The sequence below is a fragment of the Heterodontus francisci genome, chromosome 2, assembly GCF_036365525.1.
Source record: "Heterodontus francisci isolate sHetFra1 chromosome 2, sHetFra1.hap1, whole genome shotgun sequence".
NCBI lineage: Eukaryota > Metazoa > Chordata > Chondrichthyes > Heterodontiformes > Heterodontidae > Heterodontus > Heterodontus francisci.
The window spans coordinates 15,577,483-15,604,659 of record NC_090372.1 but is presented as its reverse complement, the minus strand read 5'-3'; the positions used below and the strand labels follow the sequence as shown (position 1 = coordinate 15,604,659).

The window sequence follows — 27,177 nt, the reverse complement described above, 5'->3', positions numbered from 1 at the left end:
TCATTTTAATACTGGCTGGTGCTGGTTGCTCAATTGCTCATTTCCTATATGTGAAATGAAAAAAAAAAGAAATATATCGCTCCACAATTTGTGCCATTCGAGGCAGGCTGGACCCCATCAAAGAGTAATTTTTAAACACTGCGAAGAAATTCTACCCAATTCCACAGGCCCTCTCTATTTAAATAATTATAAATAACTCACACAATTTCTGGTGAACCCCATTTTAACTATCTTGTACAATCTTGCCGATCCAATATTTTAAGTTGGTCAGCCTGTTCAGTTGTTCCGCATGTCATGTCAGTACGTTGGGGTAGTCTAAGGAAACTGTATCTCTTCGACTTTTCCATACGGTATCTCCTTACATAGAATAATACAGGATGGAAGGAGGCCATTCAGCCCATCGAGTCTGTGTGGCTTGTTCAAAGAACAACCCAGTTAGTCTCACTCTTTCCCCATATCCCTGCAACTTCTCACCTTCAAGTATTTATCCAAATCCATTTTGAAGACTACTATTGAATCTGTATCCACCGCCCTATCAAGCAGTTCATTCCAAATCTTAACCATTCATTGCGTAAAAAAGCTTTTTCTTCATGTCACTTCTAGTTCTTTTGCCAATCCCCTTAAATCTGTGCCCTCTGCTTATCACCCTTTCAGTCACTGGAAACAGTTTCTCTTTATTTACTTTATCTTAACTCTTCATCATCTTAAACACCTCTATCAAATCACTTCTTTGCCTTTTCTGCTCTGAGAGGAACAACCCCAGCTTCTACAGTCTATCCACATAACTGTAATCCCTTATCCCTGGATAATTGGATGATTAAACATTTTCTATGGTTTCTACCTCTACAGATTTTATAAATATGAAATATATTCTACTACTGCTTTCATTTCAGCATCACGCAAAGTTGAAGCCCATGGAATAAAAGGGTTAGAGGCAGCATGGATACGAGGTTGGTGGAGTGATAGGAAACAGAGAGTAGTTGTTTCTCAGACTGGAGGAAAGTATATAGTGAGGTTCCTCAGGGGTACTAGGACCACTGCTTTTCTTGATATATACATTAATGACCCAGACTTGGGTGTGCAGGGCACAATTCCAAAATTTGCAGATGACACAAAATTTGGAAGAATTGCAAACTGTGAGGACGATAGTGATAAGACTTCAAGAGGCCATAGACAGGCTGGTGGAAAGGTGGATATGTGCCAGATACAATTTAATGCAGAGAAGTGATACGTTTTGGTAGGAAGAACGAGGCGAGGCAATATATTTTTTTATTTCCAAAATATACTTTATTCATAAAATCCGTTAAAAAAATACATTACAAAACAGTTCCAAAAAGCACAAAGTCAAAAAATACAAAGAGTGCAAAGGAGATCAGTTTCCTTCAATACAAGAGTGAGTTGCCTCACAACCCTTCCATTTCATTTCATGCCATGTACATTTTACAGCAGACAAATATTTTCTGGCTACAGTTCGAGGGGTTTTCCATGGATCCAGCTCCTCAGTTCAGCTTGGTGGGGGGAACTTACACAGTGGTCTTTCCCCATTGAGCCTTTGCGGCTGCTGCCCCAAGCTTTAGTGCGTCCCTCAGCGCATAGTCCTGGACCTTGGAATGTGCCAGTCTGCAATATTCGGTTGTGAACAACTCTTTGCGCTGGAAGACCAGCAAGTTTCGGGCAGACCAAAGGGCATCTTTCACCGAATTGATAGTCATCCAGCAGTAGTTGATGTTTGTCTCGGTGTGCGTCCCTGGGAACAGCCCGTAGAGCACAGACTCCTGTGTTACAGAGCTGCTTGGGATGAACCTCGACAAAAACCACTGCATCTCTTACCTGCTTTGCAAAGACACATTCCAGAAAGAGGTGGGCAACCGTCTCTTCCCCATCACAGCCACCTCGAGAGCATTGTGCAGAAGGTGTGACACTCTGGGTGTGCAGGAAGGATCTGATAGGGAGGGCTCTTCTCACCACCAGCCAAGCTATATCTTGGTGCTTGTTTGAAAGTTCTGGTGATGAGGTATTCCGCCAAATGACTTTGGCAGTCTGCTCAGGGAACCATCTGACCGGATCCACCATCTCCTTTTCCTGTAGGGCCTTGAGGACATTCCGTGCAGACCACTGCCTGATGGATTGGTGGTCAAAGATGTTTTCCCTTAGAAACTTTTCCACGAAGGATAGGTGGTACGGCACTGTCCAACTGGATGGAGTGTTCCGCGGCAATGTGACCAGACCCATCCTTCGCAACACTGGGAACCTCAGCATATAGTGACACTTGGAGTTTGCATACTGGGGGTCTACGCACAGCTTGATGCAGCCGCACACGCAGGTGGTCATCAGGATGAGGGCGGCGTTGGGTACATTTTTCCCGCCCTTATCAAGGGATTCGAACATCGTGTCCCTCCGGACCCGGTCCATTTTGGATCCCCACATGAAGCGGACAGTGGCTCAGGTTACCGCCACAGTGCAGGAGTGGGGTATGGGCCAGACCTGCGCCACGGACAGCAAAAACGTGAGCGCCTCGCATCTGATGACCAGGTTCTTACCCACAATGGAAAGAAATCGCTGCTCCCACGTGCTCAGCTTATGGTATATCCTGGCTACTCGCTCCTCCCAGGTTTTGGTGCATGCCCCGGCCCCTCTGAACCATATCCCCAACACCTTCAGGTAGTCTGAACTGACAGTGAAGGGGACAAAGGACCGGTCAGCCTAGTTCCCAAAGAACAAGGCCTCGCTCTTGCCGCAATTAACTTTGGCTCCCGAGGCCAGTTCGAACTGGTCGCAGATGCTCATCAGTCTGCAGGCAAGGCAATATAAAATAAAGGGTACAATTCTAAAGAGAGTGCGGGAACAGAGACCATTGCGGGGGAGGAAGGTGGTGGGTATATGTGCACAAATCGTTGAAGGTGGCAGGCAAGTGCAATGGCAGGCTCCTACCTGCCAAGAATGAGGCATATTAATTTTGTCATATGAACATTGATTTTAAACTTGCTGGGAAGAAAAGAAGGCCTGTTACAAGGGCTCCCAGACACTTAGCTGAAAAGCATTTGCATACTAAAAGACAGTGCTTGTGGAGACAAAAGGACCATTCCCTGACACATTCTACCCACAATGGATTTTGATCACCAGACATTGAAGGTGTAAGGAAGAGCATTCCAGAGACTGCTAAGGTGATACAATCCACAAATGCCAGAACTGGTTAAACCAGCTGGTCAAATGACTAACTGGCTGGTCCAGGGTTTTTGGAACTCGCCACAGAGTTTTTGGAAAAAAAGACTGCTCCTGGAGTGAAAAGATCTCTTCTGTCTGCTCCCATCTCTTTCTCACAAGCCTCTGGACCCACTGAGGAAACATGAACTTCAAGAGAGAAAAGTCTCCTACAAGGTTTAAGAAGAATACTGGGCCCCAATGAAAAGCAAGACCTACCTACGATCAAGGACTTTACAGCGAGCCCGAAGAACAGTAATCAAATCCATCTTCAGATATTGCCTTAAACTTTTCCGCTTTGTTTCTTCTGCTCTTTTCTGTCTCTATCTGCATGTGTGTATCGTGTATGCTTGCTAGTATGGGCACGTCGCGTATCCGTAGACGTTAACTGAATTAGAGTTTAAGTTTATTAAAGTTCAACCTTTTTTCTTTAAACCTAAGAAAACCTGTTGGCTAGTTTCTTTGCCTTCTAATTGGAAGTTAATGAACAAGGATTCACTAAGGGGGAGCTAAAAACACAGTGTGTTTAAAATTAAACCCTGTTATGGTAAGACCAGGTGAAGGCTAAGAGGGAACCCTAGACCCCTTTCTCACCAGGTCTTAACACAAGATTGAGAAGGTGGTTGAAAAAGCAAATGGGATCCTGGGCATTATAAATAGAGGCATAGAGTACAAAAGCAAGTTATGATGAACCTTTTTAAAACATTGGTTTGGCCCCAACTTTGTGTCCAATTCTGGACGCTACATTTTAGGAAGGATGTGAAGGCTTTAGAGGGGGTGCAGAAAGGACGCATGAGAATGGTTCCAGGAATGAAGAACTTCAGTTATGTGGATAGATTGGAGAAGCTGGGGCTGTTCTCCTTGGAGAAGAGAAGGTTGAGACGAGATTTGATAGAGATGCTCAAAATCATGAAGGGTCTGGACATTAGGTAGGAGAAACTGTTCCTGTTGCCAAAAGGGTCAAGAACCAGAGGACACCGATTTAGGATGAATGGTAAAAGAACCACCAGCGAAATGAGGAAGAGAATTTCTACGCAGCAAGTGGTTAGGACCTGGAATGCACTGCCTGAGATTGTGGTTGAGGCAGATTCAATCCTGGCTTTCAACAGGGAATTCGGTAAGCAGCTCAAGAGAAAAACTTGCAAGACTATGTGGAAAGGGTTGGGCAGTGGGACTAGCTGAGTTGTTTTTGGAGAGAGCCGGCATGGACATGATGGACAGAATGGCCTCCTTCTGTGCTGTAACCATTCCATGATTCTTAACTAATGTGTGTTGCAATCTTATGTGGATTCACTAGTCATTCGTAACAGTGGAAATATATACTTGGAGGATGCAGCAATAATCTTGAGTAGGATGTGCCAGTTGGGTATTTATAGTGATTTGAAGGTTTGTATTGTTTAATTTGGCTTACAATTCCTCTGATTGCATGTTGTTTTTATCATTAGCACCTTGACTTAGTATCTCAAGCTCATATCTATTCAGCATTGTGCTCATCGTTGATTCTCAATATCACAGCTGTTTCTTTCTTTGACTTGTAGTGGCTTTCTATTGCTCAGTGCTATACCCCTTGCACTGCTATTCTGCAGTGGCGCGACTTCATTTGTTAACAACCATGTTCTTTATCCTTTCTTTATTTTCATTATAAACTTCTATCTGTGTGGCACCTCCATAAGTGTCCCTGTTTCTCTGCATATCGAACACGCACAAAACCTTGCATATGTATGTTCCATTATGCTTGCACATTACCATGAATGTGTTATTTGTCTTATCCTTAACAAAACCTCTTTGCATAATGCGATAATTTCCCGAAAAAGTTGGAAAATCAGAGATGAAATTTATTTAGGTCGATCAATGCTTACTCACTGCCGACTCTGACATAAATGCAACATACTTCTTCCTCCTTCTCCTTTTCTTGTGACTTTGTAAACCATGAGAAACTAGTTTGTAATCCTTTTGTTATTTCTGATTATGTATAGCTAATAATAGGAATGCACTGGCAAAATAATACCACTGAAGCAATCACAACTTCCAGGAAAAAGATTTATGACAGGATTTCTTAAGATTTTCTGTGGTGTTACTTGTAGACTGAGGAGAAGTTGCGACGGTGTGCCCGGCTGATTGTCGGCTGCCATTTTTGAATTGGGTGGGGATGATTTTAACTTATTCCTGGCGGCTAAAATGGAGTCAGTAGCCTTACCACTCCGATAACTCCAGTGATGTAGACGACATCATTTTGAAAGGGGCTGGGTACTCAAAGTGTCTGCTTTTTCAGGCAGCAGGCCCCCTTAATATGCAAATTAGGTCACTCCACTTTAGGTTGGCATTGGTTGCTCTGTGTCGGCTCTGGCAGTTGCATGGGCAACAATCAATGAGGCCCAGCAAGGTAACTTTGGAATGGCCTTTTATGGACGTCAGAGGAGTGATCTTACACGTCCCGCAGGAAATCATCTGGATCACTGCTTGTTGGAGTTGGCCAATATTGATCAGCCTTAGTCCGACGAGCTGCACTGGGACATCAGTTTGGCAAGCTGCAAAATCGTGACCAGCTAGTGCCCAAAAGCTAAAATCGACCCCAATGTGTCTTCTGGGACATTTGAAGCTATAGTGGGGCCTACGCCAAAGCAGGAAGGAACCAGGTCCTGAGGGTAAAGCAGGGAAGGAGCATACGTACAGGTGGAAGAATCAGGCAGTTATGAGGGAGAGAGAGGAGGCAGATGTACAGAACAGAAATATCTGGGAGTGGAACATACTCAGGCTCAAGAAGGAAGCACAGATAGATGACAGAAGAGTGCTGAGCAGTGCACAAGGTCATTAAAACACATCTAAGGCTTGTGAAGGCCCAGACTTCTCTACATCAGCGTGTTGTAAATTTTGTTCCGGTAATCTCTCTGCCAATATATTCTCCAAATTCACAATATTTAAAGCAATGCTACTTCCAAAATGTTTCAGTTAAACAAGAACAACCTGTATTTATAAATCGCCTTTAACATAATAAAATGCCCCTAGCTGCTTCACAATTTGACACTGAGCCACATAAGGAGATAGTAAGGCAGACGACCAAAAGCTTGGTCAAAGAGGTAGGTTTTAAGGTGCATCTTAACAGGGGAATGAGAGGTAGAGAGCCGGACAGGTTTATAGAGGGATTTCCATAGTTTAGGACCTTGACAGCTGGAAGAATGGCCGCCAATGGTGTAGCAATTAAAATCGGGTGAGGGAGCAGTGGTGCGGTTGGGTGAGCCAGGTGAAGGAGAAGCACAATGCACAAGTGAAGCCCGGGTTACAGTGTTACAATGGCTGCATCTTTGAGATTTTCTGTTCAGCTGCAAATGTGATTGGGGAGAAAGTTTGCCTGAAGTATTTGTGTAGCATATTTGGTAAACAACAAAAATTCATAAAACAATTAACTAGAAAGAGGAAAAGTGCAGAGACTTAACCAGCGTAGAAGAAAATTAACATTTTCACAGCAGACAAGCCTTTTTGAAGTAGAGGAAAAACACACTTGTAGTAAGATGATTGTGGGATTTATTTAATTCAGCTTTGTTCTTTGTCGAAGTGCTCAGTAAGACATTTATTTATCTATGAAACATTTTTTATACTGGCCTATTACTGAGGTGGTTAATGAGTAATTTTTCTTATTTAGAGAATCATAGAAATTTATGGCTCAGCAGGACTCCATTCAGCCCTTGGTGTTTGTACTGGCTGTAAACGAGTGATCCAGCCTACTTCCACTTCCCAGATAAATGTGATGTAGGTTGTAGCATTTTAAGTGCATATCCAAGTACTTTTTAAAAGCAATGAAGGTTTCTGCCTCTACCGCCCTTTCAGGTGGCGAGTTTCAGACCACTACCACCGTCTGGATGAAAATAAATTCTCCTCAACTTCCCCTCTAATCCTCCCACCAATTACTTTTAAATTGATGCCCCCCGGTTATTGACCTGTCTGGTGACAGAAATGGGTTCTTCCTATCCACTCTATCCAGGCCTCTCATAATTTTATATACCTCAATTAAATCTCCCCTCAGCCTCCTCTGGTCCAGAGAAAACAACCTCAACCTATCCAAACCTTCCTCATAGCTAAAATTTTACAATCCTGGCAACACCCTCGTAAATCTCCTCTGTATCCTCTCTAGGGCAACCACAGTTATTGTGTTATTAGGCGGTGACATTCAAACATAAAGGTGAATTTCCACTAAAAGTATGGGCTAAGGATTAATATATTGTGGTCGATAGATTCTATTAATCTAGGTCCAGAAACTCCCAAGCCTTGGCTGAGATATATGGAGATTTAGGGGAAGGAAGTTGCTGGGTACTTGGGTTGTCTGTTACAAGTTGTGAGGATGTTGCAACCTCTGTAAAGTGGTACAACAATAATGGAGAAAGTGAATAATAGGCAGTATTTTGCCTTTGTCGACCACAAAGTTATGATTACTCATTTCTCTGCCACCTCCCCCACTTTCCACATCATTTGCACACAACGCAGTTTGTTGTTATCAGTTTTTTTGGGGGGTTTTTATGGAGGTTCCCATAAGTAGGTAACTTGCAGCAGTAGAAAGTTTCCCACATACCCCATTCTTTATTCAATATGCCCTTCTCAAGACTCAGGAATCCTTGTATCTAGGGCACTCGGAAGGAGCTTTCATTGAAACCACAGGGGCTTACCATGTGCACTGCAGAGTGCTGCAGATGGAAAGCTACTTCACGCATAAACTGACTTCACCAGAAAATGCAAGTATTTGCATCATTTACTGGTACTCTTGGTGCGTCGCTCATGATGTTATGTGTGTAGTATCGGGCACCAGCAGCCAGTGAACCGGGCAAGGAGCGCAAAGGTGTATGCACGCTCCACACAGTTTATAACGATACAACCTCCCCTCCATCACCTGTTCCAAGCAGATGTGTGAGTGGGGAGCTACCTGAGTATTCTCCTACAACTTGCACTGATATAGGGCCTTTAACATAGTAACACATACCAAGGCACTTCACAGGGGCGTTGTCAAACAAAATTTGACACTGAGCTATCGCTATCACTGGGGTCTGTGTCTGGGAGCAAAGAACAGTTAAAGGAAACTAGGAGGCTGTTTGCAGCTTTGTATGGCAACAATTTCTTTTTCAGCAGGAATAAAATATAGAAATAATCTTTATGATGTATTTTATATTTTTGACGTACAGTGTACAATAATGGCGAAACAATGTTGTTTCTGAAATTATGCCTGTAAGATGAGTGCCATGGTGATGCTGTGCTGGTTAATTGCAGCTGTGTGCACACAATACTCCAGATAGTGTGTTCACAGTCTCAGCTGTCCTGTCTGGGATATGAGGCTGTGAACTCCTCTTTGGGGAAGGAAAAAAAACAGCGACAATGGATGCTGACATACAGTCAGCTGCCCACTAGGGGTACTTGGAGACCTTAGAAAGGCTGGGGAGAAAGTGAAAGTTTGCTTCTTAAAAGTGCATTTAGGAGGGTAGACTTTACAAGTTTACACTGTTGGTGCAGAGATTTGTCTGCTAAGAGCACGTATCACAAATAATGCACAGCGATAATCGGCTGACCTGTGAGCCTGAACTCGCAATATGCCCTTCTGGCAGGAAAAAAAGTGTCAGGAACACACATTTCACAAGAAGTATTTTTGCAGTGTGTGTGCAGTGTCTAATGAACTTTAGTTTGCATTTCATCATATTGGAACAATTTGAAGGGAGGGGGATTCTTTGACTGCTGTATAATGTAGTACAGTTTGTTAAGTAAGGGGTGGTTGAAAAAGAAACTGCTTTTTAAAAGTTATGAGTGGGTTATGGGGATGTCTTTGGATGGTTTTTAATACTGCTTAAAGCAGACAGCAGAAGAGTCGTCAATTGGTAATAGTTGTGGACTGAATTCTCTCTTTCTCTTTCTTTTGCAATAGGTACAGAGAAATTAACTAGTTATGAGAAAAAGCTGGGTTATGGCTGTTAAGGAAAGCCCAGGTAGAGCAGCCATGTCTTTAGATCAAATCCACATAGACTCCACAGAGCTGATTGAGAAACAGCCCCTGGATTCTGGAGGTTTTGGAATGGTGTCATTATGCTACAGGAGGAACCATGGACTTGTAGTTTTAAAAACAGTGTATACAGGACCACAACGCACAGAGTAAGTGTAACATGAACACACAGCTGAGTTCTGCTTATTATCCACAGAGTGCTTTTGCTTGCAAGGATCTCTAACCCGTCTGAGGATACTGGAAACTAATTCTACACTACTTTGAAAAATGTAGCAATTGGTGAAAATTGTGTTTAAAAAGAAACTTTTTAGGGCAGATTTTCCCAGTGCTGGATCAGCACTGGACAGAAGCAGTGCACCCCAAAGTGCATTGCAACTGGCCAACCCCAAGATCACTGGGCTTCTTTTATAGTGGGCTATTTACATGGTCTGGGGGCACTGCCAGTATGGACCCATCCACTTACAGGCTTAATGCTGCGGAAGGGGCAGATGAGTGAGGTGCTGCCTGTCAGGCATCAGGGGCCAGATTTTCAAAGGGCCGCAGGGTCGTCAACTGGAAAGGACGTGATTTGAAAATTGCGGTCCCAGGGGTCGTCTCCGGTCCCCGGCGCCTACAGGACAGTCCTCGGTTTTCAATGTGAGGGCTGGGGAACGAATGGGGAAGCCGCCCGCCTCCAATTAATGGCCCATTAAGCTCAAGGAGCAGCATTTCAAGGGTCCAGGGCATTCGGGAAGGCGATTTTCAATGATCATTTCAGCAATCCCTACTGGTGCAAGTTAGCGTGATGCAAATAAATTTGAGGGGCCAACTAGCTCCGGGTCGAGCACTGCACCTTCAGTTGGTCTCCATGACCACTTCCTGTCCTTGCCACCGACCTGGCCCTTTCATGAGCTACCTGCGCTCCCAACATGGCAGCCGCCTGCCTTTGCCGCTGGCCTCAGACAGGCAGCCCCCGCCTCCTGGAGGTGCTCAGTGCCTCTAATTGGGCGCTGAGCTCGTTTCATGCCCAATTAGGACATTTGCATTCCAAGATCTTGTCATGAGAGCGACGCTGCTGAAACACGGGGTCGTGACCCTGAAACGCTCCAGGTGTCAGGTTCCCGACTCCGGAATGAAAATCCAGTTCCGATCTTCTGGAGGTCATGGGAGATTAGCAGTCAGAGGCTCCATTTCCAGCTGCAGTTCCAGGGTGGGTGGGACGGGGGTGGATCTGGACAGATAGATTGTTACACATACTTCATGCTTGAGGCCAGACATTTGATGGGTAATTTTGATTTTGGGCAATAGTGTAAAACGGGCAATAATGAATCGACAGCCTGAGTTTCATCTCTTCCCCATTTTAGTCAAAATGCAATATCACCAAGTTTTGATTCTTAAAATCAAAATCTTCTAAATTATACAGTTATAAGAAATTACAAAAGACTGATTTTGGAAATATTTCCAATCTATGGCCTATGTGAGCTGGCAAGTGTGGTACGTTAAATCTGAAAGTGAAACTGCTTGTTTAGTACAATGGAAGGAGTTTTGTTTTACTAATTTTTCCATTTTGCAGATACAATTCTTCTCTCCTTGAGGAAGGTAAAATGATGCATAAACTGAATCACGATCGAGTCATAAAGTTGATTGGAGTTATTTTGGAAGATGGCAATTACTCGCTTGTCATGGAATTCATGGAGAATGGGAATCTGCTGCAGCTTTTACAAAGTGTAAGTGCCAAATGTATACAATAATTTCCCACACTTGCTGGCTTTGTACGGGACTGCAATTTCTATAAACTCCAGCTCCTGCCAGTCATAGGTCACAATGCATGTAAAGTGAAGAGTACAATGATGTTGTAACTAGCAAAGATGTTCAGTTAGAGCCTACTGATTTTACACAGGGCTTGTGTCTGCCTTTTTCATTTTGAAAACACTTTGCAATATCAGCTCAAACATTACATAGATAGCGTATCAATACAGTCCCTAGGAAGCTCCCTTGCTGATCAACTCTATCCATGGCCATCTGCTCCCATCCCTAACGTTTTCTCCCCCAATCTGCCCTCTTAAACTGTTTAAATTCCCCTGGCTCTTTAAATCAGTTCATTTTAGCCCTATCTAAAAGTTAACAGTTAGTTTAGTGTATGTTACCTGGGCCCACTGCCCTCCCCCAGCCACACCTGCTCTTTGTTTTCTCAATGAAATTGATCCGGATGAAACTGACGAGCACAGCTGCCGATACTTCAATCTCCGATCCTGCTGTCTTCACAGTCCAGAGTGTCTGCAGCCACGGCATGCGGTAAGTCCATTGAGGTGAAGAAGGAGCTGCGGGACCCGAGAGAAGTCCTGTGAAAAGGTGCCCCGAACACCCAAAACATCCACGAACGGCCCCCCCGGCCGCAACTTCAAAGCGCCCGCGGGAGATGGCTCGGAGAGCATCTGCAGCGCACTGTCGGCAATGCTGCATGCCTTTATTTAAACCACTGCAAAAAAAACCCTTAGCAAATGTAACCACCTCTAAGTCTGCCAAATGATGCTTCACCTCCCGAAGGACGTAGATGAGCTTTCCGGACGTCGATGGTGGGCACTGAGGAAATGGCTTATTACCTGCACCAGATTCCACTCCCCCCCCCCCCCCCCCTTTACCCCCCTTCCACCCCCCCCACCCCCGTCCCCTTCCCTGCTCCACCCTCTCAGCTCACCCCCTCACAACCCCGTCCCAGCCCGCCCCCCCCCGCACCATCTTCACCCCGCACCCCCTTCCCCTGCACCCACCCCCTCCCTCTACCCCTCCCCCTTGCATCCCCTCCTCCCACCGGCACCATCCTACACCTGTGTAGGGGCCTCAACAACCCCACTGCCTTGTGGGCGTCTCGGGAGAGACCAAGGCTAAGGGAGTAAACCCTAACAGAAAATCCGGAGCGGAACCCCGTAGGCGGTCATGTGTCACCTTTGGCATGTTTCCGGCAGTTCCTGCAGCCATACTGGTGCCAAACGTCGTGTCCTGCACTCCTTTGGACCCCACCAGAAAGGCCGAGAGGGGGGTTTTGACGACTGGGCAACTCTCAACCTCCATAAATTTGCCCAGGCATGCGCCATGGAGAGGTCACTCCATACAAACCACTGACCACCTCCAGGCGCGTATCCATTGTCTCTCGAGATAAGGAGGCCCAAAAGAAAGAACAGTGTAGGTGGAGGCAATTATGACAAGGGCACATGGTCTCTTGGTATTGACCCAGGCGGTTGCTGAGAGCACATAATTGTAGAAAATTGGTATCTAGGCGACAAAGGACAAGTGCAAAGCCTTCTTGTAGCTCAGTTTATAACAGAAAAACCCTGGTTCAATAGGTGGTGGTTAAATCTATATCTGAACTACTGTATACAAAGACCAGTGTTCTAGATGGCGCCATTGGGAGATGGTGAAGTGTGTGAAGCTTCAATATGAGTAGTCCATGCAGATTGAATTTGTACCTGGGATGAACATGGAGGTTTGGCTGAATCACAAGCGATTTTTGAAGTTTGCTTTAGTTATGATCCAGTAAAAGACTAGCAGCCCAGTTGCATGAATGTGATTTTGCTGAAGGCAGACAAACTTGTATTAGTGTACTGATCCCATTGATTTTGGAACATACCACGATGCTTTGTCTTTGATAATGAAAGCAGAAACTGCTGGAAATACTCAGCAGGTCTGTCAGAATCTGTGGAGAGAGAAACAGATTTAATGTTTCAGGTCGATGACCTTTCATTAGAACTGGCAAAAGTTAGAAACGTATTAGGTTTTAAGCAAGTGAAAGACGGGACGGGGAGAAGAAGAACAAAAGAGAAGGTCTGTGATAGGATGGAAGACAGGAGAGATGAAATGACAAAAGAGTTGGTGGTGCAAGGCCAAAGGGAGTGGTAATGGGACAAATTAAAAACAAACGATACGTCTAGAGGAGGTGTGAACGGCAGAATAATGAGCAGCTGCCGTCCGAAAGCAAAAAAATAGAAAAACAAGAGAGTGAAACAAAAATTAGCAAAAAAAAGGAAACAAAATTGGGGCAGAGATTAGGGTCTGAAATTGTTGAACTCAGTGTTGAGTTCAGAAGACTGTAAAAGTGCCTAATCAAAAGATGAGGTAATGTTCTTGAGCTCTGATTGAGTTTCATTGGAACACTGCAGGAGGCTTTTTCTTTTGTTCTGTAGCTGCCAGGCAGGATTATACTAACCACAGACTGGGGTTTTGAACAATACAACGCAACAGATGAGAAGAAACTAAGCTTTTTCTGTCAGCATGTTTATTCTTTCCAAAGAGTCACCAGCATAGATCAGATACAGATAAGGAACCAGAAAGATGAGTATTTAGAATCGAAGAATGCCAGACCTCCTTACAGTAAACGTGATCATTTTCCATTTGTGACATCCCCAGTATTTTAATTTTTCATTTTTTCTATATAATTAAACTGCACCTCTTGTATCCAATTTGCTACCTCTCCCGCGTTTCCACATGCCAAGAGTGTCTCCGCAGGTTTTCGGCAAGGTACCTTATTATCTGCCTTCTATTGATCTAAATCTACAGTATCCAGCTGATGATATATTCTTCACCAAAGTGCGTTCCGTTGTTCAACTGTGAATACCTTCCCTAAACCCACGTGCACTGATTTGTTGTACTTCATTTCGCCAAATGCTTGTTAATAATGGCCAGGGCCTTCAACCCTCCGTCTGCTGTCTTTTCACTGGGCCTGGAGCAGGTGAGGGGATTGTGGACTATCCACTGAGTCCACGCCCATCTTTGCGGCCCTCCAATTTCCCACTAGAAGTGACAGCCTCTGCTGGGGAGTCTTCCTGGAGGGCATGTGGTCTCAATACTTCCTGTTGGCATTTTGAAGTTTGTGCATCTCATTAGCTAGATTCCTAAATAAAAAGGATATTGTGGGATTACTTGATTACTCTTTGCTTGGTCACTAGACACAAGTGGAGGTGGAATGAATTAGAATACTTTGCCGCCATGTGTATGAGAGGGTACATATTGTCATAATGTTCAAATAACAGAAATGCATTGTCTGCCATGTTTTCTGTCATTTGCATATAGCAACGCTGGAAATCAGGAGGCTGCTTCGTTCTTGGTGTCTGGCATTGCTATGGCAGGGATGTTGAAAAATACTTCCAGCCCCAAAAAGACTGTGCAGTCGCTTACAGGGCTCAAGGATAAATTTCTAGAACATTACATTTATTTTCTAACCTTCATCCAGAAGCACAACAGCCTGTTGCCACGCTGAGCTGTGGCAGATCCCGCAGGCATGGCACAACCAATCCTTGCCCTGCTATTTTCAGGTAGACACCTCGGCAGAGGCTGAGAAGTCCACCAAGATTTCTTGAATGACCCCAAATCTGCTGTGCCAAAGATGTGCCCGATTCTGCAGAGGTAGAATATCCAGCCTTGCGTCTCTGGTAACAACATTCAGTATTTCTGCTGCAGGTTGAACTAACTAGTTGAGAGTTCCTAGTGTCATGTTTTAGTTCACTGTTATCTCTCCTGGCTCTTAAGGTTTGATTTTTGCCAAAAAATTCCAGCTGCCCTCCCCATTCTTCCAAACATGTTATCAGTTTGAGGCATACCATGAACAATTTCTATTACTTTCTCATTAGTGATTGATTCTGCGTCAGTATACTACCCTCCTACTCTTTTGGTATTGTGATGGTTGTACATGACATTCGTGTTAGACTTGTGAGAAAGGCAATTATTGTGATTTTTGTGGGATTATTTCCCACACGGCCAGCCATGCGACTGAGGTTCAACAAATTAGGCTGGTGACATTAATGTACAACCAGCAGTTTCTGAGGCCTGCTTTTTAACTTGGAGACCAGTTCTGCGTAGGGGGAGGGGGTGGGGGGGGCGGGGGCGTTGGAGGTGCTGTTGTGAGGGCCGGGAAACCGGGGAGAGTATGTTTCCTGAATGTTGTCCAGAATTTAACTGCAGGGCTACTTTAATTTTTTTTTCTCTCTCTGTGGGTTTCCTGCCTCCAGGCAGCCCGATTGACAGGCTGGAGGGCTTTTGGGCAGGAAGCCTGCTTCACAGGGCCGAAGCCTACGAGAGCACGTGGGTGTATTGGGAGTGAGAGAGATCATGGAGGGGTGGGGGGGGGGAGGGGGTACAGGGAAGCTCCCGATTGCAATGTAGAGGCATCTTCTGATGGGGGTCCCAATCATGGGGGGGAGAGGGGGAGGGTCCCATGGTGATCCTGGGGGGCCTTGATTGGTGGGGGGAATGTGAGGGGGGGGGCATCTGATGGTGGTTGGGAGTATAGTGGACAGATCACGGGGGGTGGAGGGCTGGGTGGTGGGAGTTTAGTTGAACATGGGAGACTCACTCCTGCTCCCCCTGGCCCACACGCAGTGCTGTAAAGACACCTAGCTCATGGATTCAGTTCCTCTCACCTCCTTTAAGCTACTGAGTTTCCCAAGCTTGTTAAAAATAGAATGACTGATAAAATGAAGGTGCGCAGCCTCATTATAATATTTAAATGACCAACCTGCTTCCCTTGAGTGGATTGCCTGCCCCTCATCCTACCTCTGTTATTTTTTTTTTATTCATTCATGGGATGTGGGCGTCGCTGGCCAGGCCAACATTTATTGCCCATCCCTAATTCCCTAACTGAGTGGCTTGCTAGGCCATTTCAGAGGGCATGTAAGAGTCAACCACATTGAAACCAGAAGTGGACAGGTTTGAGGTGGGTTTGGTTCCTGTTCCACATTTTTTGCATTTTAACTCAGATGCGACTGCAACTCACCTTTTTTGGGAGTTAAGATTCAGACCTCAGTTGCTAACAATTAGCTCTCCCTGTGGCCTATTGGGTAAGAGCACCCACATGGTGAAGCACTTGACCATTGTATTGATTTCCAGTCTGTACTGTGTTAGCTGGTCTCTGCCAAGCTGCAGTTCAGCTGTGACAACTGGCCTCACTGTCCCTGGGATATGGAGTGGAAAGGACCAGAGTTTCCCTTCCTGATCACTGTCAACGTGACTCCTGCTGGAAAGTGCATGTGTGCTGACATTGGGTAAGAATAGGACCAAACTTAGCTGTAACACACTCTGCTGCCAAAAAACCTGCTGAGACTAACTCTTTGGGTTCACACATGGTGATTTCCCCTCCGGGGTGAGATACTAGAGAGCCTTTAGCACCGAGGAAGCTTTATCCTGCAAGATAAAACAAGTGTCTTCAGGCAAGGAGGGAGAAATCTAGGATTTTACTATTTTGAAAAAAAGGTGGTAAATATTGAGAATTTCTAACTGTCTCATCAGTTCTACTTCATCAAAGTGTCTAGTAGAGAAAACTAGTATACAGTGCTGTGTCCAATGTACACACATGAAGCTCTGCCTTCCCATACACTATCGTCTTTCTAACAACCAGGGTTAACTACTGCTCTTCAATCCTATATTAGGACTAAAATACTATTGGCACTACACCAGTATTGGAACCTCTATGATTTCTCCGCTTGCCTTTTTTTTGTCACCTTTTTTGAAGATTAATTATTACAAAGAAAACTAATCTCGACACTCTTTCCCCAAGCGATCACTCTCTTCCTCCCTACCTCCTTAATTGTTTTCAAAGATAGACTGGAATCACAGTACTATGTTGGAAATAAAATATAATGGTGCATCAGAATTGAGAAGTAAGTTCTTGGAGCAGAAAAGGTTAGGAGGAGATTTGATAGAGGTGTTCAAAATCATGAATGGTTTTGATAGTGTGAATAAGGAGAAACAGTTTCCAGTGGCAGATTGGGTTGGTAACCAGAGTTCACAGATTTAAGGCGACATGAGGAAACATTTTATTCCACAGCGAGTTGTGATCTGGAATGCACTGCCTTTATGAGTGGTGGAAGCAGATTCAATAACGTTCAAAAGAGAATTGGATAAATATTTGAAGAGGAAAAAAATTACAGGGCTATGGGAAAGAGCAGGGATGTGGGGTTAATTGGATAGCTCTTTCAAAGAGGGGTGATTGGCTGAATGCCCTCCTTCTGTGCTATGTCATTGTATTATTCTAGGCGTGGCGAAATGCAGCATTAATTTCCCCCAGTCTAATAGATTTCCAATCTCCACTACATTCAGCACTTGCCCAGATAAAGTTACAGAAACTGGGTAGGAAAATCATGTGCACATGCATATTCAGAAATACAGTGCCTAACTGGAGCCCTAAACGGGTTAACACATAGGTTAAAATTAAAGTCTGGACTTAATTTTCAGCCAACTGAATATTAAATTTAGAAGCCAGGTTCCCGGCATTATCTATTTTCTAGTCAGGATGGCAAGTCTTTGGTCACGTGCGTTCTCCAGCAGAGGATAGCAGTCAGAATCCTGAACCTTGGCTGATGTTATTTCATAACCCTTCACAAACCCAGGATACTGAGGGCTACTTGCATTCACATTACCTCCCTCTCCTTGTTTGACCATAACAGATTTATTTTTTCAAGTGGATCTACTTGCCAATTCAGTGAGTTTTAACTGTTTACGCGCCATGATCATAAAAAGAGCCAATCGGACAGGTTTGCTCGAGTTTAAGAAAGAAAGAGGTTAACTTTATTGTACTTAAACGGAGCTAATTAAATTAATAAAAGATGCTTCAACTTTCTCTCACACATATAAACACACACATACACAAACAAATAGGTTCCAGAGTGGGGAAGGATAGATTGGTCGAATTAGAGTCCAGAGAAATAAAAGGAGTATACAGTCTGTGGAGGTTGGTGACTCGGCTGGCTTCAGGCTGAATTCGGTGGTCCTGAAGCTTCCAGTTTGAAGATGTGGATGCTGATTCAGTGATGCTTCGGGTTTGAAGATATGGACGTTGATTCGATGGTTCATTGGGAGACAGCAATGCAGCTTAATTCCTTATAGGGAGATTTTTTTTCTGGGAAATTCTCTCTCTTTAGCTCCCTCCTCCGGCTTAAGTAAGTAAGCACAGTCAGCAGATAGAGTTCGAAGCTTGCAAGGTTTGAGTGGTTCGTCTCCACCAGTTTGATATTCAGGTTTCCAGCTGGTGGATTAAAACATCATCCTTCGACCTAGCACATTTTCGTGACAGTTGGAAATTAGGATAATCAAAAGCTTGGCGTGCACATTAAATCGACCACATTGTCATTGCTTTACGCATTGAAGAAACCATTTGTTTTCTTTCATTCATCTTCCTGTTTAATGTATTTCCAGGTACCTATCCCATTATCTGTAAAAGGAAGAGTAATTCTGGAAGTCATTGAAGGAATGGCTTATTTACATGAAATGCATATTGTGCACAAAGACCTAAAACCTGAAAATATCTTGGTCGATGCAGATTATCATATCAAGGTAAAAAGGAAGAGATGTAAAGTAATTGTGTACATTGCAATGTCCTAACAATACAATTTACTGTTAGGCTTTCGATCCAGTGTTCAATGTTGAGCTAATTTGGATGACCAATGGCTGATTCAGGTATGGTGGCATAGTGGTTCTGTTACTGGGCGAGTTATCTGGGGACCTGGACTAGTGATCCGGAGACACAAGTTCAAATCCCACCACTGCAGCTGGGGAATTTTAATTCAGTTAATTAAATATGTCTGGAATAAAAAGCTAGTCTCAGTAATGGGGATCATGAATCTACCGGATTGTTGTAAATATCCACCTGATTTCACTACTGCCCTTTAGGGAAGGAAATCTGCTGTCTTACCCGGTCTGGCCTATATGTGACCCACAGCAATGTGATTGACTCTTAACTGCCCCTGATATGGCCCAGTGAGGCATTCCGTTGTAACTCACCACCACCTTCTTAAGGTCAATTAGGGACAAGCGATAACTGATGACCTTTCCAGTGACATCTACATCCTCTATCTGAATTCTAAAAAAATTACGGGGACGCAGAAAGGAAGCAAGCGTTGGGGGAAGAGGAACCCAGCTGGCTTGACTGATAGGCTGCTGGGTGGGAAAGCCAGCCACAGAATGCTCCAGCCGGAATCCATTGTGGATGATCCCTGCCGATCGGGACAGATCACAGGGCAGAAGGAAGGGGGCATTCTACATTGCATCCAATTTTCTACTCCATTTAAGCCAATAAAATAGAAAATTGGGCTTCTGATTTACCACAAGCTTTCAGCTATTGATGTAGACCAATTTAACATAGGGGAACACCACAACCAATTTGCGCACAGCAAGCGCCTACAAATAGCCAAGAAATAATTAGCTGTTTTTGTGATGTTGATTGAGCGATAAATATTGGCCAGGACACTCGGGGGGAGAAGACCCTTGCTGTTCTTTGAAATATTGTCACCTGAGAGGTCAGACGGGACGTCGGTTGAAAGTCTCATCTGAAAGACAGCACCTGTGGCATTGCAGCACTCCCTCAGTATTACATTGAAATGTCAGCCTAGGTTATGTGTTCAGGTTCATGGAGTGAGACTTGAACAACCTGCTGACTCGGGGGTGAGTGTGCTATTACTGAGCCATGGATGACACTAGTGGTATTGGTTAAGGGATAAATGTTGTCAGGACATCAGGAGAACTGCCCTGCTTTACATTCAGTGGTGCCATGTAATTGTTTCAGTGACATTTGTTGTCCTTTGTATCCGTGCTTTCGTTTCCAGAACACTTGGGTAGCACAGCTCAAGAGATTCCTAATAAGGGGCTAAATCTTTGTCCGATTCCATCAGAAAGGAGATGGGAATTGGAGCTTGCTGCCCATCCGATGAAATCTGTGTGAGGCCAAAGCAATTTGACAGCATCTCCCGGAGCCGAACCAGGAATCAAGTGGAGGAGAGCCAATCCCAGTAAAGTTGGGGGGGTGAGGGGGGGTGCAAGGGAGGAATGGGTGAGAAGATTTTGTGGGGCGAAGTGGAGCATTCTTGCATCTCCTGGCTTCACAAAGATCAATACCACAGCTGCTTTTTGTACTGTTTACAGAGCGGCCTGCAGTAGACCCTTTAGGAGAACTGGTTTGACTGCTCAGTTATGGTCAGAGTATGCGTCTTGCCCTCGGCAGGAACACCAAAATTGCATTGGGCTCCTACATACGAAATAGGTTCCTAATTTGCACATTTAACTAATCTCCCGCCTATTTCCCGGCCTGCTCCAAAGTCAAGGTAGATCAGGCTTTGATGGGGATGGGTGGAAAGCGCTGCCATCCCACCACCACCACCATCAGAAAATTCCGACTTATTCTTTTCCTTTCCCAGTTTTCTCCTTTCATCTTTTAAAGGGACTGGCTCCTGCTGGAGTACGCTAACTGCCTTTGAGTATACTACTCAACTGGCTTGAACCCCGACTGTGGGTGTTGGAAGACTATTTGACCAAGAGGTCAGTATGTCTGAAGCCGGTCTTGCTCTGTCTAATGTTCACATGGGTGGTCATGTATCCAGGGAGTTGCAGATGGGTGAATTTACCCACCTAAGTGTTCATCCAGCAATATCAGCATTTCGATCCTCATTGAGTATGGAGTTTTAAACAGCAGAACATTTTCAAGTACAGTTTACTATGGTTCTTTGCAAACTATATATAATTTTACATGACAGAAAGTGAAACTTGGACTGTTTCTTAAATGTTTGTTTTCTTTTCTCTTTTAGATCGCAGATCTAGGTGTGGCAATCTTTAAAACCTGGAGTCGATTAACCAATGAAGAGCAAAAGAGAAGGAGTCAAATGTGCTCAAAGCTGCAGAACAATGCAGGCACGCTGTCCTACCTAGCACCTGAACACCTGCAGTCACTGAGTACCAAGGCCACGGAAAAGTCTGATGTGTACAGTTTTTCCATTGTAGTCTGGGTGATCCTGACCAACAAAGAACCATATGAACGTAAGTTACTCATTGGAATCATGCACCTTTCTGGTTACTTGTGATTCATTGCTTCCCATTCTTTTGGACTTTATATTTGTGTCTTTTTCAATGTAATTGTTAAAAGACAATTGCATCTATACTGAACAATATAATGTAAGGGTAAATACAAACAAGTATTAGTATTGTAGTACAAAGATCGACATCCAGCCTGCAGCTTTGATGTGTCCTTACGCAGTCATTTCACTTACCAGGTGGAGGAAATTAATTAAGACTTTGACACTTGCCAGTTCTGTCATAATTATCCTCAGCATTGGAATACATTACCTCTTTATTCAGAATAAAAAACTGTGCCATCTACACCACAGTTAGAGAGGAAAATTCTATTCCGATGCATGAATATTTTTCTTAAGGAGTAAGACGGAAAGGCAGCTGTTCCTGGGCAAGTCAGGGGCTTCCCACCACTTCCTATTTTAAAATACACATCAACCTGCCTGGCAAATTTGAAAAGTACACAGCTCATCACCAGGATCTGTGTGTGTGGATATACTCCAGCTCTTCAGCAATGAAAACTCCTTGCTGCTACTCAGTTACAATTATGAGAGCAGGTCATATGAGGCAACCTGTATTCCAGGAGGCCTGAAAGGAATCTTTATTACATGAGTGGATATTTATAGCTGAGATTGATGAAAAGGTATTAACTCCACACAGTGGACAAATCAAGCTTAAGTGTCACACCGTTAAAGAAGTTAATCTAGTTGAGTGAAGTCTATTAAATCAGCTTCCTTTTGCTGTACAGGAGTTATTCTCAATATAAATTTAGGGTTGGATTTTCCTTGATCCCACCCCTACAGTTTGGAGTCGTTCTTCCACCTACTGCCCTGATCCTGGGTCAGCAGTGATCAGATACTCATGGCGGGTTTTCCACTGGGAATCCTGCCAGTAAGTGAGAGCTTGCAATGGCTCCCAAGAATATGAGAGCAGGACTGGCACTGCAGCAGATGGAAGACTGTGTTAAAGGGGCCACAGGCCCCCGAAGACTGATGCAGGACACTGAAGAAAGGTCTCAGCCACAACTGCAGTCTTCAGTAGGTAAACAAGAGGAGAGCTCTACATGATACTCTCTCTTCTTTTGCCACACATGGGGCCATTCCAGTCTCTACCTTGGGCCTAACTCTATGGTTCCCATGGCAGTCCTGAGAAGCAGGGAGATGGGAGGTAAACAAGTGGATCATGTTGGTTAGGCACCATCATAACTAGGTGTAAGTTCTGGTTGTTGCCAGTTTAACATGGTTTGTAGGTATAGCTGAATTGATGATGGTCTTGGCCAGTGAGAAGTATTGAAAAATATACATTCCTTATACACGTGTGCTAATTTTCAAATCCAAATCCAATACCTCATCTGAAATAAAGACAGAAAAAGCTGGAAAGACTCGGCAGGCCAGGCAGACAGAGAAACGGAGTTAACGTTTCAGGTTGATGACCTATCATCAGCAGACTTGAGTTCTTTGGAAGGAACCCATAATTAACCTCGCTTCCGCAGCATGTCATGTTTCCATTGTGTAATCTTTATTATGTCCAGTGTTCATCTGAAGGTATTGGGAGCTAGTCTGCTAGTTAAGATGGGCTGGATTTTACCTTAGGCGGACAGGAATTCGCCACCGACGTAAAAGTCAGTGACGAACCTGCTTCCGCCTAGCCCGGGGATCCGTCCCACGTTTTATGGGTCCCCGGGCTTTAATTGTCCCGAGGCAGGACTTCCACCCGCTTGAGGGAGGAAGTCCTGCCTCAGTGAGCTGCCAGCCAATCAGGGGCATGAAGCCAGGAATGAAGGTAAGTTGGGCATGCCTCACCAGGGGAATTGGTTGTGCCCTGGTGAAGCTAGGGTGGCCGTTTGGAGGGGTGGGGAGGGGGGGGGTGCATCTTGGGTCCCGGCGGTGGGTTGGGAGGCGGGGGCAGCCCTCAATCAGGCACCTTGTGCCCGACTGCCATGGCACCCCCCCACGGCACGCGGAAAGGCCGGCAGCTATCGTTGGGCGGCCTTTCACGTCCCCAGCACGCCTGCTTGCCATGGGTAAAATACCCATGGAGGTGGGCAAGGGCCGTTAAGTGGCCATTTAAGGGCCTTGATAGGCCTCGGGCGGGCAGACCATTTTCCACCTACACCCCGCCCCCCCCCCCCCCCCAACCCCGCCGTGTTACTCCTCTTGGAAGCCCTGACATCCCCTTTGACTTGAACAAATTTTATAATGTATTATAGAAAAATGAAACAAGTAAGATGGTGCTTGACTCTGCACGCAGAAGGCTGTGTTGGTGCAGACTCTGGAATATTGTGTTGCTCTTTGTCAATTCATCTGTCTCGTTGCTGCTCTCTCAACTATAAATGATTGATCAAAGAGTCACTAGACTTCTTGTTGGGGTGTTTTTTCCAGTGCTAGGTCATTTTGAGGGAAGGCTGTTTGGGAATCCTAGTTGATTCATGTATCTATAGACATTGAAGTAACTTGGATAAGCGCCTGAAGAGAAAATAAATTGCAGGGCAATGGGGAAAGGGCTGAGGAGTGGGACTAGCTGCGTTGCTCCTGCAGACATCCAGCACAGATATGATGGGCTGAATGGCCTCTTTCTGTGCTGTAACCATTCTGTGATTCTAATTTAGAATCTCTCGAGTGATGAAAATCAAAGCAAGGCATAAGTGATTTCCCACTGGCCAAAAATCAGAATCTTAAGTCATTGTGTGAGTGTCCAGGTGTTTGTAACTGTGAACATGAGTACAAATTTCACCTCAACAGCACTCATGACATCCTATCAAAGATGAAAGCAAATTTTCATTGGATGTTGCTTGCTGGTTATACGATGGCATGCTGCTTACAAATGATCCATAATACATTTGTGTTTCATATCAGCTTTCAAAGATGCTTTTTTTTAATATATCTCTTCAGATGCACTGAATGATGGCCAGGTTTACCAATTAGTCCTCAATGGACATCGACCAGATGTGAAAGAAATTCCTGATGAAGCACCTGAAGAAATTGTTCACTTAATGCGGCAGTGTTGGGAAAATAAACCCGAGAAGAGGCTGACCTTTGTAGGTGGGGAGTTACCTGAGCTTTGAACCTTTTCTTGCAGGCGTTACTTATCTTTCTGAGGAAATGCTAGGTAGACATGTTCTACTGTGGAGGGCCAGACAAAAATAAATAAATCAGTGGCTGATGGTCCAGAAGTGCCTGGCTGCCCAGCCTTTTGATTATAGTGTTATGGATTGCACAAGTAAAATATAAATAAACACACAAACTTTGATCAGTTTAGAGAGTTTCTGAATACAATACCAAATTTGATTGTGTGGCTTCAGTATATGTTCACTACTGTATCATCGTTATTGTCATAAAGAGGTACAGCCCTGAAACAGGCCCTTCGGCTCGCCGAGTCTGTGCCTACCAACAACCACCCATTTATACTAATCCTACATTAATCCCATATTCCTTACCACATCCCTACCATTCTCCTACCTACACTAGAGGCAATTTACAATGGCCAATTTACCTATCAACCTGCAAGTCTTTAGCTGTGGGAGGAAACCAGAGCACCCGGCAGAAAACCATCGCGGTCACCGGGAGAACTTGCAAACTCGGCACAGGCAGTACCCAGAACTGAACCTGGGTTGCTGGAGCTGTGAGACTGTGGTGCTGACCACTGTGCCACTGTGCTGCTCATGTGTTATATGTTAGAATCTGTCATAGATTCAGTAATGTCAAGTCACTCCTGTAAGTAGTCTGAGCACCTTGCTTTTACTGGAGGTTGCTCACACTAACCCTGTATCTACTTAAATGATAGCATAGGCTAGGGATGTAACAATAGCAATCGAGACTGGGTACTCATGTCTTTTACATGCATGTTTCTTCAATATAGATCACACTATGCTAGGCAAAGTTTGGTTCAAATCATCAGCTGCGTTATTCCACAGAAAGGTGAAATAGGTATTATCAAAGTCACTTAGCACAATTGGGACAATTTGAATTTACAAAATAAAGAACGTGTCAATGCTTTCCCCATCTTTGGTAAAACTTGAACTGGATAATCTGTCTGCATCCGGTCCCTCTGCTCAGGGCAAACCCTTTCTGTTGCGATCTGCTGTCTTTTTTCTATCCCCTCACAGTACTTCACTGCCTGGCAGAATTTGTTTGGTGATTCGTGCTGTAATTCTAAAAAGCCTCTCTCAATAGGGGTAATTTTAATTTTGGGCAATATTGAATTCAATTTCCATTAAGATCAACAGAAGGGAGACTCGGATGGGGTTGTATCACGGGCAGCCAATTCAATGTCATTCAGTTTACACCATCGTTTGTGGTTAAAATTGCTCCCAATATGTCAAAAAACCTGTCCCTCTTCTACTTCCCGTCTCACAAACCAACATAGATCGAAAGGTTTTACAACACGTTTGTGAGATGACTTTCCGCATACACAGGCAAGCTACTAACTCACCTATTGTTGAGATTCAAGGAAGATGCAGCTTTCGCTTCTCAGAGTAACCACCTCCCGTCTGAGTGCCATTTTTATAAAAGAAACTTGGAAGAAGATATTTTGTTTTTAAAAGCATAAAACTAACATGGTTCTTCCAAAACAAAAACAAGAAATGCTGGAATCACTCAGCAGGTCTGGCAGCATCTGTGGAAAGAGAAGCAGAGTTAACGTTTCGGGTCAGTGACCCTTCTTCGGAACTGACAAATATTAGAAAAGTCACAGATTATAAGCAAGTGAGGTGGGGGTGGGGCAAGAGATAACAAAGGAGAAGGTGCAGATTGGACCAGGCCACATAGCTGACCAAAAGGTCACGGAGCAAAGGCAAACAATATGTTATTGGTGTGTTGAAAGACAAAGCATTAGTACAGATTAGGTGTAAATACACTGAATATTGAACAGCAGCAAGTGCAAACCTGAAAAAAACAGTGGGTAAGCAAACTGAACAAACTAAGATGAAATGAAATAAATGCAAAAAAAGATTGTAAAAAATGTAAAAAAGAATGTAAAAAAAAGGAAGAAAAAATAACTTAAAATGAAAGTAAAATGGGGGGCTGTCATGCTCTGAAATTATTGAACTCAATGTTCAGTCCGGCAGGCTGTAGTGTGCCTAATTGGTAGATGAGATGCTGTTCCTCGAGCTTGCGTTGATGTTCTTTGGAACACTGCAGCAATCCCAGGACAGAGATGTGAGCATGAGAGCAGGGGGGAGTGTTGAAATGGCAAGCAACTGGAAGCTCAGGGTCCTGCTTGCGGACTGAGCGGCGATGTTCCGCAAAGCGGTCACCCAGTCTGCACTTGGTCTCCCCTTTGTAGAGGAGACCACACCGTGAGCAGCGAATACAGTATACTACATTGAAAGAAGTACAAGTAAATCGCTGCTTCACCTGAAAGGAGTGTTTGGGGCCTGGGTTAGTGAGGAGAGAGGAGGTAAATGGGCAGGTATTACACCTCCTGCGATTGCAGGGGAAGGTGCCCTGGGACGGGGACGAGGTGGTGGGGGTAATGGAGGAGTGGACCAGGGTGTCGCGGAGGGAATGATCCCTTCGGAATGCTGACAGGGGAAGGGAGGGGAAGATGCGACTGGTAGTGGCATCACGCTGGAGGTGGCGAAAATGGCGGAGGATGATCCTTTGGATAGTTTGCCTTTGCTCCGTGACCTTTTGGTCAGCTATGTGGCCTGGTCCAATCTGCACCTTCTCCTTTGTTATCTCTTGCCCCACCCCCATCTCACTTGCTTATAATCTGTGACTTTTCTAATATTTGTCAGTTCCGAAGAAGGGTCACTGACCCGAAACGTTAACTCTGCTTCTCTTTCCACAGATGCTGCCAGACCTACTGAGTGATTCCAGCATTTCTTGTTTTTGTTTCAGATTTCCAGCATCCGCAGTATTTTGCTTTTATTTTATGGTTCTTCCAAATCCTTTCTGTTTTTGGAAAATTGCTCAAAAAATCCAGAAATGATGACCTTCCCCTCATGGCTTTCAAGAAGACAATTTGTTTTAATAATATATTGTAGCTGTAAAAGGTTTGTGTAAATATATCATTAAGAAATCACTTTGCAAAAGTTCTATTTAGTAAGATAGTGACTTTTGCAATGCTTCTGCTCCTGGAAACCCCTAGGGAATGATTGCAGTTGTAAGTAAGCCATGGCATTTGAACATGTCAAATTTTCAATGCCCCCTTAATGTTCCTTGGCCAACATGTGTGAAACAAATTTTGCAGCCGCAATG

The 27,177-nt window shown here is 44.4% G+C and overlaps 1 protein-coding gene across 1 annotated transcript in view; it reads left to right on the top strand.

The window, feature by feature from the left end:
- The window catches only part of ripk1l (receptor (TNFRSF)-interacting serine-threonine kinase 1, like), an 81,848-nt gene that overhangs the window by 8,708 nt on the left and 45,963 nt on the right, over positions 1-27,177 (top strand). The window contains exons 2-6 of the mRNA XM_068054673.1: positions 9,101-9,324; positions 10,728-10,881; positions 18,338-18,475; positions 20,719-20,947; positions 23,869-24,018. Of these exons, the coding sequence (XP_067910774.1) occupies positions 9,122-9,324; positions 10,728-10,881; positions 18,338-18,475; positions 20,719-20,947; positions 23,869-24,018 (874 nt within the window). The 5' untranslated portion in view covers positions 9,101-9,121. The remainder of the gene's footprint in view (positions 1-9,100; positions 9,325-10,727; positions 10,882-18,337; positions 18,476-20,718; positions 20,948-23,868; positions 24,019-27,177) is intronic.